Source organism: Vicugna pacos, chromosome 20 (genome assembly GCF_048564905.1).
Source record: "Vicugna pacos chromosome 20, VicPac4, whole genome shotgun sequence".
In the NCBI taxonomy this organism is placed as follows: Eukaryota; Metazoa; Chordata; class Mammalia; order Artiodactyla; family Camelidae; genus Vicugna; species Vicugna pacos.
In genome coordinates this window covers 24,896,970-24,910,885 of record NC_133006.1, presented here as the reverse complement: position 1 = coordinate 24,910,885, position 13,916 = coordinate 24,896,970, and the positions used below count along the sequence as shown (strand labels likewise).

The window sequence follows — 13,916 nt, the reverse complement described above, 5'->3', positions numbered from 1 at the left end:
GAATTATTTAACCTGTTTGTGGTTCAGATTCTTCATCTGAAAACAAAGATAGAATACAGTAATAGTATTCAGGTCATATGGTTGTTGCAAAGTGCTTTGGAAAGTGTGGCCGCAGCATTAGCAATCAACATTATTACCTGAGACCTAACCTCCAATCCCTTTAGGAGTGCCGTCTCTCCTTAGTTTGCTTTTAGTTCCCACTGTGAGGATCAAGTGGGAGCTGCAACCCTTCCAGCTCTTTGTCATGGAGATGCTCTGGCAGCAAGGCGATGAGGAGATACTGACTTGATTGTAAACAAGATACAAGTTAATTCTTCAGTTTCCACAAATCCTCAACAGTAGAGACATAAGGAGCACCAGATTTGGAATCAAACAGGGTCTAGAATCTTAGTTCTGATGCTTATTGGCTGTACAACCTTGAGCAAGCTACTTAACTTCTCTGAGACTGTTTCTTCTTCTGTACATGGAGGATAATACTAACTACCTTGAAAGCAGTGAGAATGCCTGTGAGACCCAGGTAGTCAGGAAATGTTTAGCACAGTGCCTGGTATACAGGAAATGCTCAGTAGATGGTAACCACTAAAGTAGTAAGGCGGTTATCGCTGTTGGATTGGGGAGTAGAATCGGTATCTCATTTCCTTGCAGCACCTACTGTACAACTAGCTCTTTGGTGATCAATAAAAAAAAAATGCATCCATGAATATGGAATTAATGGGAAGTGAGTAAAGTAGTGCTTGAGTTTTGTTACTGTCAAAGGGAAAAAAAGACGAGAAAAAAGTTGATAGAAAAGATGTTCTGAAACACAGAGAACAAGAGAGAACAAAAAGAGAGTTAAAGGGTAACGTAAATTGAAGAGATTGAGAAATAATATAGAAAAAAAATTTTCTAGAAAAAAATTTTAATAGAAAAAAATTTACCAAGAGAATAAGAAAGTAAGGGATGCAGAAGAGTATTAGGATCATAGCTGACAGATGAATAAGAAGTGGTTGACTACTTTATAGGGACACGAAGGATGATGCTATAAAACAACACAGGAATGAATTATAAAAAAAAATAATAATCAGAATAATAATGATTGCCTTTTCTGGGGAAAGAAGTGGGTGTGATCAGGGAAGACCACACAGAAAGGCTTCTAAGATTTAAATAGTCAGATATATATAGTAAAATTTTATTTATGTTTTATATATATATAAAATTAAAGGAAAGAACACTTATCCCTCAGAGTGAGAAGGAACAATGAGAGGAAGTAAAGGGAAAGAAACAAAAAGAGGTAGTCTGGACAAATAAAGAGATGAGATGGGGCTTTTAAACCCGAAGAAGAGACACTGGAAAGGGTAGATAATGCCATCTCATTATAGTCTCTCCAGGCACCTCCTTATCAACTTGCCTAGTTCCTGCCTTTCAACTGCCAGCCTCTCAACTGCCATTGTGGCTCTACCACTGAGCTGGCCCCTTGTGCCATAACTCTCCTGTCTTTCAAAACAATAGTCACCTCCTCCAGGAAGCATTCCCTGATTCATCCATTCATATTGCTCCTTTTCTCTACAGTTCACAGTGTCTCATCCTCCCTATATGTTTGCCTTATTTCTCTTCAATTCTTAGGGTCTTCTGATAATGTTCAGTGTCCTCGCCAAAGTTTTTCAGGAGCATGAGCCCATTTTCCCTTCCAGCCTATAAGCTCCTCCAGCATGGACTGACCTCATGGTCTGATGTTTTGAAGCAGATCCCTTAGTTCAGAGGCTTACAAGAAATTGCTAAAGACACCAGAGTGAGACATGAAATCCAAGTATATAATATGTGGACCTCAACTGGATCCCATATGAAAAAAAATTCTTACAAAGGACATTATTGGAACAATTGACAAAATTAGTATATGGACTAAACATTAGCTGGTAGTGTTGTCTCAATACGTTTCCTGAATTTGGTGTTTATTCAAGAGACCAACTTGTCTTGGGAAACATATACTGAAATATTAAGGAGTAAAAGGTCATGACGCAAACAACGTACCTCCAAATGTCTCAAATAAAACTTATCATATGTAAATATATTGAAAGAGAATGATAATACAAATAAGTAAAAATACTAAAATTGATGAATCTTGATAAAGGTTATATAGGAGTCTTTAGAACCACTATTACAACTTTTCTGTAAGTTTAAACTCATTTTAAAATAAAAAGCTTTTAATCACATTTGAATGAAACTGCCAAGCATTGTACAAAACCAAAACTCTGTTTAAATGCCCCAAACTCAATACGGTGCACTTTTACTACTAATTGCATCTTATATGAAAAGATAGAGCTGAAATTTCAGCTTTTCATTTCTAAGCCTCAATTCTTATGGAATTTTTACTGGTATAGAACCAGATAATAATCATTTTTTGCCTGATGTATTTTTTCATATTTTCCACATTACACATAATGGAAAATTGAAATTAAGGACTTCCATTTGCAGGGGGTTATTTTTTAGTTTAACAAATCATAATTTTTTATCTTGTAATAACCTTTAATAGAAAAAATATGAAAATAAAGATATGTATGTATATGCATGACGGGGACACTATACTGTACCCAGAGATTGACACAATTTGTAATTGACTATACTTCAATTAAAAAATCATACTAATTTTTTAAAGATTAAGGTTACCCATTGATCTCTTCAGGGATTTGTTCCCTATACATGGAGAAGAAATCTCCACAGTCCACATTTCTGTTGCTGGTGGAATCCCCTGCAAAAGTGTGAAATAAATAGAACATGAATGATTCTAGGAAACTCATGCCCATCACTAGAAAGTAAGATTAATTCTCCAGAAATTCTTGTGATCAGAAAATTCACTCAACCCGCATTTCTTTGTAGTTCCTTCCGTACATAATAAAGGGAAAATTTCGCAGGAGTACAGTACTTAAAATACAATAGGTACTCAGTAAATGTTTGTTGAATTAATCAAAACTAATTAATTAATTCATATTTTGTATATCAACTTTCTTTGCCTTCAGCCAGTAAGTCTGAGGTACCAGAGTAAATCTCTGTTTTTCAGCATGTTCACGGTTTCTTGACTCCCCCTGGACAACATCTGACCTGGAGGAACAGGGGAAGAGAAGGGGCTGCTGGATGCTGATGTGCCTGGAGATGCTGGGTTAGAGGAACAGGAAAAGACACATCTACTTGGTATGACCTGACTAGTACCCAGGGTGAGTTGTTATAAAACAGGTCCGGCACACTGCTCAGATACCTCTCACCCTCTAAGTCTGGGCAGGAACAGGTCATGGTCAACCACAGCTCCCCAGTGGACTTCCTCCTTCTGGGCTTCTCTGAACACCCAGGACTTGAAAGAATCCTCTTTGTGCTCGTCTTAATTTCTTACCTTGTGACTCTGGTGGGCAACACACTCATCATCCTGCTGTCCACACTGGACCCCAGGCTCCACTCTCCAATGTACTTTTTCCTCTCCAACCTCTCCTTCTTGGACCTCTGCATCACTACAAGCTTTGTTCCCCAGATGCTGTTCAACCTCTGGGGCCCAAACAAGACCATCAGCTTCCTAGGCTGCTCAGTCCAGCTCTTCATCTTCCTGTTCCTGGGGACCACAGAATGCATCCTCTTGACAGTGATGGCCTTTGACCGCTATGTGGCTGTCTGCCAGCCCCTCCACTACACCAACGTCATCCACCCCCGCCTCTGCCGGCAGCTGGCGGCTGTAGCCTGGGTAATGGGTCTGGTCCAGTCGACAGTCCAGACACCACCCACCCTCCACCTGCCCTTCTGCCCCCACCGGCAGATAGATGACTTTGTATGTGAAGTCCCTTCTCTAATTCAACTCGCCTGTGGAGACACCAGCTACAATGAAATTCAATTAGCTGTGTCGAGTGTCATCTTCCTGGTCATGCCACTCACCCTCATTCTTATCTCTTACGGAGCCATTGCCTGGGCAGTGCTGAGGATTAACTCTGCCACAGCGTGGAGGAAGGCTTTGGGGACCTGCTCCTCCCATCTCACGGTGGTCACCCTCTTCTACAGTTTAGTCATTTCCGTCTACCTCCAGCCCAAAAATCCCTATGCCCAGAAAAGAGGCAAGTTCTTTGGTCTCTTCTATGCAGTGGGCACTCCTACACTTAACCCTCTCATATACACCCTGAGGAATAAGGAGGTAAAGAAGGCATTCAGGAGGTTGCTGGGGAAGGACAAGGACTCCAGGGAGAGCTGAGGGAGAGCTGTCTGATGTGCTTTCATTGAGAGGATATTCTTTACTCTTATTTGAACAAGTTTGAGCTGTCTAGTCTACAGCCTTCCCTATACCTATCCAAGCCACTACAGTAGGTCACGGTATGTCTGGGGTGAGTGTGTGTGTGTGTGTGTGTGTGTGACAGATAGACAAAGACAGAGAGAGAGAGACCAGAACTTGGGTAAGAAGAAGTAGTATCTCTAAATCATAGCTAACACTCAATAATATTATTACACCTGTCCACTTTTACTATTTAATCTCCATGTATTTATTTTATTTTCCATTCTATTTTTAACTATCTTCACCTCAACTATAGCTTCCCCAAGTCCTCCATGTTCATTTCTGGTTATATAATCTCTCTCCAACTGGTCACCTTGTCACCACCTCTTTATTATTATTTCTGATTCCTACCATGTCTTCTTTCCTTCTTCATCAGGGTGCTTTCTCTCTACTTGCCTGAGGAAGGTTGAAAGGGAGCTGAAGCCCAGAGAATTTAATGATTTATCCAAGAACACATAGGAATTTGTTAGACTAAAACTAGATGCTGAGCTTTGAGAATGAAGCTGCTTTCTTCTCATCATCGAATGTGCATCAGTAGGATTTATATCCAATTATCAGATAGACCCTTCAGTCTTAGGGGTCCCTAACCACACAGCTGGCCAGGAATCATAGCACCATTCTTTCAATTCCTGAAGACCTGTTCTCCTTTCTAGAGTTGATTTTTCTCTGCCCTCTCCTCCCCCACCAAGTTTCAACCTCTTTATAGACAGTGACCATTAGAAGTCACAGGTCTGTTCTTTGGCTGCAACACAGTGGATAACAGCTGTCCTGCATTCATCTTTCAGTGGGATTCTGGGGTTCTGACCAGCCTCTGATGGCCAGGCACAAAAATAAAATCAGGTTGCAGGTGACAGTCCTACAGCAAAGTGTGGATGGAGGAGGACCTAGAAAGGAAGACAGGGAGCAACAGCACGAGCCCCAATTTCTACGAACTCCTGTTCCCACCTCAGTGTTTATCTATGCCCATTACCTTCTTAGATCCTCAGTGAATGGAACAGAGAATTAATGGAGAATACAAAGAAAATCTGCTTTGAATTGAATCATTGTCTCATCCTTCCTCTTCACATTGCCCCCTCCCTTCAGTGGCCAACATTATCTTGATGCCAATCCTGACTTCATGGGGGAGAGCAGAGAATCTTGACCTTAAGGCCATTGATAAAAGAGCTCAAGAATAATGTTTATCTACTGATGCTTCTCTAATCGGTATCTTAAATGTTGAAGAAAATTCAATTAAAAAATCAACTTAAGAAGGAATTTTATTCGAGCCAAACTGAGACAATTACATCCCAGGAGACAAACTCTGAGAAGTTCTGAGAACTGTTGCACCCATTCAAAGTCGAAGGCACAGTCATATATGTTTTCAAGACAAAGGATCATACAACAAAACGAGCTCACCAAGGAGACATAGTCCAGTTAAGCAAGTACAGAGCAAGCAGCAAGCCACCAGGACCCCACACAGAGTTGGGAAAGAACTCTCATTTTTTGAGAAACTACATTACTGGAGTCAGAAGAAAGGGAAAAACTGATCTTCGTGGTCGAACAGACACTCCCACCTTTGAGAAGGTTTGGTAGCGCAGATGCACACTGCACATTAGGGAGGGAAGATGGAGGCTCGAAAGGACACATGGAGAGAAATTTATCTTTAATTTTTTCTTGTCTTGCCTTGCCTTAGCATATAAATTTTCTTTCATCCCCACATGAACCTGCTTCTTCTTCCGCATTTCAATCACCACATCTGGTCAATTTCTCTCTGTAACAGCTCTCACATGTATCCACTCCTCTCCATCCCCACTGCTTCTATCTTTCTTGAGTACCGAATGTTCCTCATTTTTATGGTAATAACCTCATCACTGTGTATCAGACAGAATAGAATAGTTTATGCTGTGATAACACCACCAAAATCTCAGTGACTTAAACAGCAGAGGCTTATTTCTTGCACGTCCTGTATGCCCACTGCCAGCCATCCAGATAGCCGTAATTCTCACTTCAGTATGCAGACTGACAGAACAACCATTATCTTGAACATTGCTAGTGGCTGGGGCAGGAGGGAAGACTGAGTGTGGCAAATGGCAATCTGGCACATATAGCTTCTACCCAGAAGTGACATGACACTTCAATTTATCTTTCATTTGCAAAAGTAAGTCTCATAGCCACAGCTAACTGCAACAGGAAAAAGAAATCTACAATATGCTAAGAGAGAAAACCAGAGATATTTGATGGAGCAGGAGTAATTATTCTAAAATACAAATTTGACCATATTACTCCCTTAGCCAAAAAAAAAAAAAAAAAAAAAAGACTCTGCTATTAAACACAGATCCCAAACTCCAAGATCAGGTTCCTGCTTTTCTGATTTTACCAGCTCATCTCTCATGACTCACCTGGGATCTTGCAAGTGCCTAAAACTACCTGAAAAAGTCCTTGAACCTTGCCAAGCTTTCTGTCACATTTAGCCTTTGAATATGCTATTCTCTCCACTTGGAAAACTTTTCCCTCCAACTCTCCTTCACACAAGGAAAGAAACAACGTGGATTTGTAAGAACTCAGCGTAAGAACCACATCCTCCAAGAAGCCATCTCTAACTCTCTTCCGTCCTGCTCTGAAGCAGATGCTCCTCTCTGTTCTCCCCAGATCTCCCTGTATAAGCACATCTCATGAAGTAATAGAACATTCGTTTAGTTGTCTACCTCCCCCAGGAGACAGGAAGGGTCTAGAGGCTTGCTTGTCTTTACATTCTCAGTGCTGGCTCAGTGTCTGGCGTGGCAGGTACTTACTGAATATTTTTGTATGCATGAATGAATTTATGAGTGCGTGAACAACGAAATGAAAACAGGAAAGGGGAAGTAACAATTAGGGATCACCTGCTATATCTTACTGTGCAAGACATTTTCAAGTATTGCCTCATATAATTCTCCCAATATTTTTATAGGGTATGAATGTGTGTGTGTGGTGCGTGCGTGCGTGTGTGTGTGTGTGTTACAGGCAAGGTGTCTGTTAGAAGCAAGGAAGTGGAGAGATTTTTAAAAAGAATAGAGGGAACTTCAAGGAGCCTTGGTATGAGTGAGAACAAGGGGAGGTTTGAAGCCTAAGTGTAGGCAGGACTATACTTGGATGGCAGGTCTTACCTGGACCCCTCCCCATGCACTTTTCCCCGACTTTGTAGAGGTGAGAAAACAGCCTATGAGTGCAGGGAACCAAGTCTGGAGGAAGACTGCAGCCTGGTGGACAGGTAGACAAGAACTGTCCTCCTAGGACTGTGAGCATTCAAAGGCCCCGCCATCACGTACGTCCAGATGACACTGACACCCATCAGCTGATGCTCACCATGCCCCGCAGGCTCCCGCTGGACTTCCAGGGTCTCAACACTTGGGCAAAGCAAAGACTAAGCACCCGAGGTCTCCACTTCCAAGCAGAATATATCAACCATGTCTATTGTTTTCTGTAACCTAATGGTGATATCTGGGGTCTTGTGGACACTGGAGGAAGTCCCTCCAGGAATAGCTTATTCCTAGGGATAGTAAACAGTTCATCCTGAGCATATTTGTTTCAAACACAAACCAACCAATTCAGAGCTCATACCCCAAGAACCCCCTTTATCAAGCCCTCACACTCCAGGCCACCATCCACCTGCTCTAACCTCCCCAGGGCCAGGTACCAGACAACTAGAAACAGCCCCGATGTCTTGAGTCCACTGAAATGCTATAAACTAGCCAATTCTAAACCTGCTTACTCTGTCCTGCTCATTTCTTTCTGCAGAAACCATGTGAAAGGCTCTTGTCCACAGCGCCCCCTCCTCTCTCTGCCTGGGACCAACTTTGGTGCTTTCTCACATGGCCTTTCATGGTGTGGTGTGCCACTTCCTCTTGGGATCTATGAAAAATAAACTATCTTTTCAAAGGCCATCATTTTCTAAACTGTTGGTGTTCAATTTGTTTCCATTAACATACTGTATTTTAAAACACAGGGACTGAGAAGTTGGTCGGTTACCCCTTCTGGTCAGTTAAGGTAAGCCTCCCTTATAAGCCTCACTAACCAGGAATAGAAATCCTCACCCACAAACTCACTGAACATCACATTGTTCCTGACTGGCCAGACCCTGGGGTGGTGACAGAGAACCTGCCTACTGGAGCTGCAGATTTCTAGCACGCAGCTACTGCCGGAGGAAACCTGAAATCCCCTATCTCAGGGGATTTCCCGTTCATCGAGGACCTGAGTTCAGAGAAATGGTGCCCTTTCAAGAAATGTAAACACAAATCTGGACTCTGGTCATCTCTCTTTTTTCCTCCTCTTCCCACTTGAAACCACCTCCCTCCAAGAGGCAGAACAGATCCCGACTCCCTGGATACTTTCATTTCTGACCAAAAATGATTTTTTTCTTAGGAGTTTCACACATCCTTGCTTCTGAATGCAGTACCAGAATGGACACACTTGCTTTGTGTCATAAAAAATTCTCTTAGAGACAGAATATTCTCACCTTATTTATTCTCTAGCAATATCAAAAAGAAATCAGACAAGGAGAAGAATTAGGCTCTGGGAATTTTTGAAAGGTTAAGGAGATGGAGTAAATGTCACAGAAGCCCAGGGAGTTGTTGTTGAGTGAAAAAAAAAAAAATCAGCTCCCTAAAGACTACTTAAAGTATGATTTTTTTTGATAAATTGTAAAAATAATCAATATAATAGATAAACAAACAGAGACAGGGTACTTTCAAATTCAGGGTATGTTTGTTTTTGAGGTAGAAGAAAGCTATAGGTCAGTGGTAAAGCTCAATCTAAATGCTGAGATAATCACTTACAGAAAATTTTTCAATAGGGGATGAGGCCCTAAGGACCCCCCTGGTATTGTCTCATCAAGTCGTAACCAAAACCTAAAATTCAACTATAAGAACCTAAATGTTTATACAAAACAATTTATTGAAGGAAACTGAGTTCCACGACTCAATAATTCATTACCACAAATGCTGTAACTTTATTTCTTAGTAAAGATAAAATTTGGTGTACTATTACTCACCAGCAACACATTGATTATAAAGGATAGAAAAACACTGGATGGTATGTTTTTTAGATATATCTATAAATATGCAATAAAACTGTTAAAATAAAAACCAAGGAAATGATAAACTCAAGATTCAGGGTAGTGAGCACCTGCAGCAGGAGGCAGTTGAGCGGGATGGAGAGGAGGACACAGGAAGATGAAAGTTAGTGGTGATATTCTAGTTCTTGGATTAGGGGGTCGGTTAATGAGTGTTTATTGAATTACTAATGTTGTCATTTACATCTGTGTAACATTTATCCTTTTCATGTATCAAATTTTGTTCAAAATATAATTTTTAAAGTATTCGTGCACATACACTGACCCAGCAATTATACTTGTAGAATTTTATCTCAATATATACATGCAGGTATAAAATAATATGTGAACAAAGATATTTATTGCAATATTTTTTTAATACAAAATGATTGGAAATAAGATAAAATTAATGAGGGACTGGTTGAATAATTGAAGGTCTATACAGAAGAATAATATGTAGCCTTTAAAAAAGGCAACTATACATATACTCATATGGGATGACCTAGCAAATGAACAAAATGAGGTGTGCAATGTGTAAATAACAGGCTGGCATTATGGTTAAGAGTAAGGACATTACACGTTTATATTTATTTACATTTTTATATATGTGCCAGTTACGAATACATTGGCTCTCAGCTTCAAATTCAACTTCAATCATTGCTCTGCATTAACAGACTGAATTTCTGTAAAGATGTCTCCTTTACAGTGAGTAGGACATGAAGCTTTCTCAGTAGTGAAGCGGCACTTCTCTTGCTGGGTCCACGGAGCCCATGTGAGGACATTCAGTGGTGCTCTGCCCCCAGCTATGGGCCCTGAATACACAGTCCCTCAGCAATCTCACAGCCCCAACCCAGCCTGATGCTTGCCTTCTCCCAGCCCTTCCAACATGGGTACCCCATACTCCAGATCTCCCACCCACTCGCATATCTCCTACTCCGCAGACCAGAGAACAATTGTGGGAATTCTGCCAACCACCGAGTACGTGCATTGCAATTATATACTCGGTGACCGCAGTAATGACTACTGGGCGTGTCCATGGACCTAATACAGCCATTGTGATCCAGACCTGGACCAGGATGCTGTTTATTAGCTGACCCCATGTGCCCCTCCTCTAATGGGGTAGAGGCATGATAGTGTTTCTGCTACATCACAGGAAGGTTACACTAAATGCCTTAAGTGCTCTTCCAACCCTAGGGTTTCACAATTCTGTGTTACTGCAGTGTGTTTCCACTCAGACAGAAGAATTAAATGGAAAGGGAAGAAGTTGAAAACTTTAAAAAGTGGGGTCCTGAACTGATGAATCAGAGGCTTGAGAGGAGTATCTGGGAGCCAGGGGACTGTCTGGAGGTGCCGGAAAGGAGAGACCACTTTGTTCTTCCTATTGACAGAAAGAAGCAGTGGATGACCGTTTGACCTGCCACTCTGATGACTGTTGCTGGCACATTTTCTCTAGATACTCCCCCACCCTCTCTACCACGATTAGTGTCTAATTGTCTGTGGCCTGCGGAACCCCCAGGGTCTTAGCAGAATTAATGAGCTCGACCTCTCCATAGGATGGGAGTCCTGGGACCCCTCCCTCCACCACCACACCGTGTCAACCTTTCTACCTCCTGTGCCACTAAAACAAGCCGACTTCTCCTGCAGACTGAGCGGAAGTGTGGTTTGCAAAGAGTTCAGTAGCACGGCAGCACCTCTGACCTCCGCCGGCCTCATCTTCCCTGCGGAGATGCCATGGGCTGTGGATGGGGCACAGCCTCTGCTGCCAGTCTACTCGGTTTCAAACATCAGCTCTGGCACTTAATAGCCATATAGTCTCGGTAAAGTTATTTAAACTTTCCTGACTTCAAGTCTATTTATGGTAAAAGGAAGATAGACAGTACATAGAGCTATTGTGAGGGGCAATCAGAGGTGTGCTGGGAAGTGTTTAACAACCAGCTTGGCTGGGGGTGACAGAGAGCAACTTTGAAATGTTTGCCAGTTTCCATGGTGTAAACACTGCTCCCACGGCTGAGTTAAGCTACCAATAGTTTAATACGTGTCTCACAAAACTCCTGAAAAGTTAACAATCAAGAGCTGGTATGAGCCAGCTCTAGCACATTACGTGTGCACGTGCTCAGAAAAGCGCCTGGTGGGAAGTATCAGCAGTCTGTATTGGACCAGAGACTTGTTGGCCACTCAAGGATGCCCATTCTTCTTTGCATTTTCCTCTTGATGGAGGCTAGGCACCAGTTAAGAGTTTTGTCATCACTGGCAGCAGAAGAGATTTTTATTTGATTGAGGGTAAGTAGAAAGTTTATTCTTCTATAAGACATCCGTTTCCACATATCCTCAGCAGCCTGGAAGTTAAACAGGGTCTAGGATCCTGGCCCTGAAACTTACTGGCTGCATGACCTTAGCCAAGTTACTTAACCTCTCTGAGGCTGTTCACTTTGGTAAGATTGGGATAATAACATTGTTTTTGCAGGATTGCTGTGAGAACCAATTGTTCAGAGACGTGCTTGGCACCATGCTTGGTACATAGGAAACACTCAATAAATGTTATGACTAAGAGTAAGAGCAGATAATAATCACTGGATTATCTTAAACTCCTTTGAGTGGACCCCCCCAGTCCCTGACCTGGCTCCTAGCATGATGTTGGCACTCTTGGGGCTCAAGAACTGAATAAATGCATAAATTGCAGAATGAATGTGTCAGAGGGAAAGAGACCAGGAGAAAAATAATAAACAAAAGAAAAAGTGGAAAAGATGGAAATTAAAAGTGAGAGAAGAGGGAGACTCACTAAGGAAGATGTCATCTACAGAGATTCAGAAATAAGGCAGAGAAACGGAGTGAAATTCCAGGAGAATGAGAAAGTTAGAAGTTCAGAAAAATTGGTTAGGGTGACAGTTGGTGGATGAATTTTTTTAATTTAGCTATTTTGTAAGGTTACAAATATTGTATATTAAAGAAAACAAAGGAGGGGGCACTGCTCACCATGAGATTTCTTTTTTGGGTGATGAAATGGTGTGGAAGTGAAAATATTGGTTGCAAAATTTGTGAATATACTAAAACCCACAAAGTTATACACTTTAAAAGGGTGAATTTTATGATCTGTGAAATATGTCTTCAAAAAAGAAAACAAAGTGATCGTTTAAAATTCAGAATGGTGGTTTCATCTTCAGGGGTAGGAAACTGAGCAGTCAGGGAAGAGCACACAAGGAGCCTCTAAGATGCTTGAAATCTGGATTCCATTCCTTAACCTGGTTGGTGGGCATACCAGGGTTGGTTTTATTATTCACCAACTATAGAGATTTATTTTACTCACACTTTCGTTTGAATATATAACAGTATGAATTTTTTTAGTATATCCTATAGGGGAGAAAAGAACAATGGGAAAAAAAGAAAGAACAAACCAAGAAAGACACAAAGGCAGAAATTTCTGGCAAAAAGAAGATTCAATAGAACTTAAAGACAGATGGGGACCTTGTGATGGGAGACATTCGTGTCATCCTGTAAGTCGCAGGGCATTGTTGTCAGGTCTCCCACCATCTCGTCTGCCATCACCTGCCACCCCTGCCTCTGTCCAGTGGACTTCCAAAGGTCTTCCAAGACCTGAGAACCTGGAGTCCTTGTCCCTCAACTGCCAGAGTGGCTGCAGCCTCTCACCCCATCTCTGAGTTGAGCTTCTACTCCCCAGTACTTCCCTATTTATAAAAAAAAAAAAAAATTCCATCACCTCCTCTAGGACGCTTTCCCTGATATATCCACCCAAGTCGGTCCTTCAACTTTTGACCTTTTCCTCTCATTCACTCAGTATGTTGGTATTACTGGCCTTTATCTTGGAGTCTTTGACAATGTTCCCGTGAACTCTTCCGTGCTTTTAGTGAGCCTAGGACCACCCTCACCTCCTGCCTGTAATCTTCTCATGGCAGGGACTGAGCACGTGGACCAAGTCCCCACCCAGGACTGCCGGTTCAGTGACTCAGGCAAATGAACTGCTCCATCTGCGCACAGGGTCGCTAGACCTAAAGGAAAGGTCTCTCTCATGGATAAAATATTCCCTCTCTGATAAGCTCCCTTGAAAATAAAGAAGCATACAATATGTGGAATGCAATAAGTAGCTCTAAAAATGCATCAGACCAATAGAGAAATGATCAAACCTGCAGAGATCATTTATAATCAGAAAGTTTATTCAAAATATATTACCTTCCTAGCTCACCCAACAAATACATAAGGGACAATACAACACTTAGTGCTCTGAACACAGCAGCACTCAATAAATGTGTCCTAGGTTAATTAGTTAATCCACACTTTACATCAGCCTCCTTTAAACTCACCGGGTAGGTCTGAGGAACTGGTGTGAGGCTCCGTCTGTTTCTGCACATTCACAGTTTCCTGACTCCCCCTGGACAACATCTGACCTAGAGGAACAGGGGAAGAGAAGGGGCTGCTGGATGCTGATGTGCCTGGAAACAGAGGCTGAGTGAGTGAAGGCAGAAGAGAAACGTCCACCTGGTATGACCTGACTAGTACCCAGGGTGAGTTGTTGTCATACACTGTGGACACACTGCTGACACCTCATCCCTCTAGGTC

At 41.9% G+C, this 13,916-nt stretch overlaps 1 protein-coding gene across 1 annotated transcript; it reads left to right on the top strand.

Moving 5' to 3' along the window:
• The first annotated feature begins 3,259 nt into the window (after positions 1-3,259).
• On the top strand, positions 3,260-4,260 carry LOC102531181 (olfactory receptor 2H1-like). Its single transcript, XM_006215271.3, has one exon. It carries the CDS (start codon positions 3,263-3,265, stop codon positions 4,199-4,201), a length of 939 nt encoding a protein of 312 aa, XP_006215333.2. The 5' UTR covers positions 3,260-3,262; the 3' UTR covers positions 4,202-4,260.
• Positions 4,261-13,916: the final 9,656 nt, after the last annotated feature.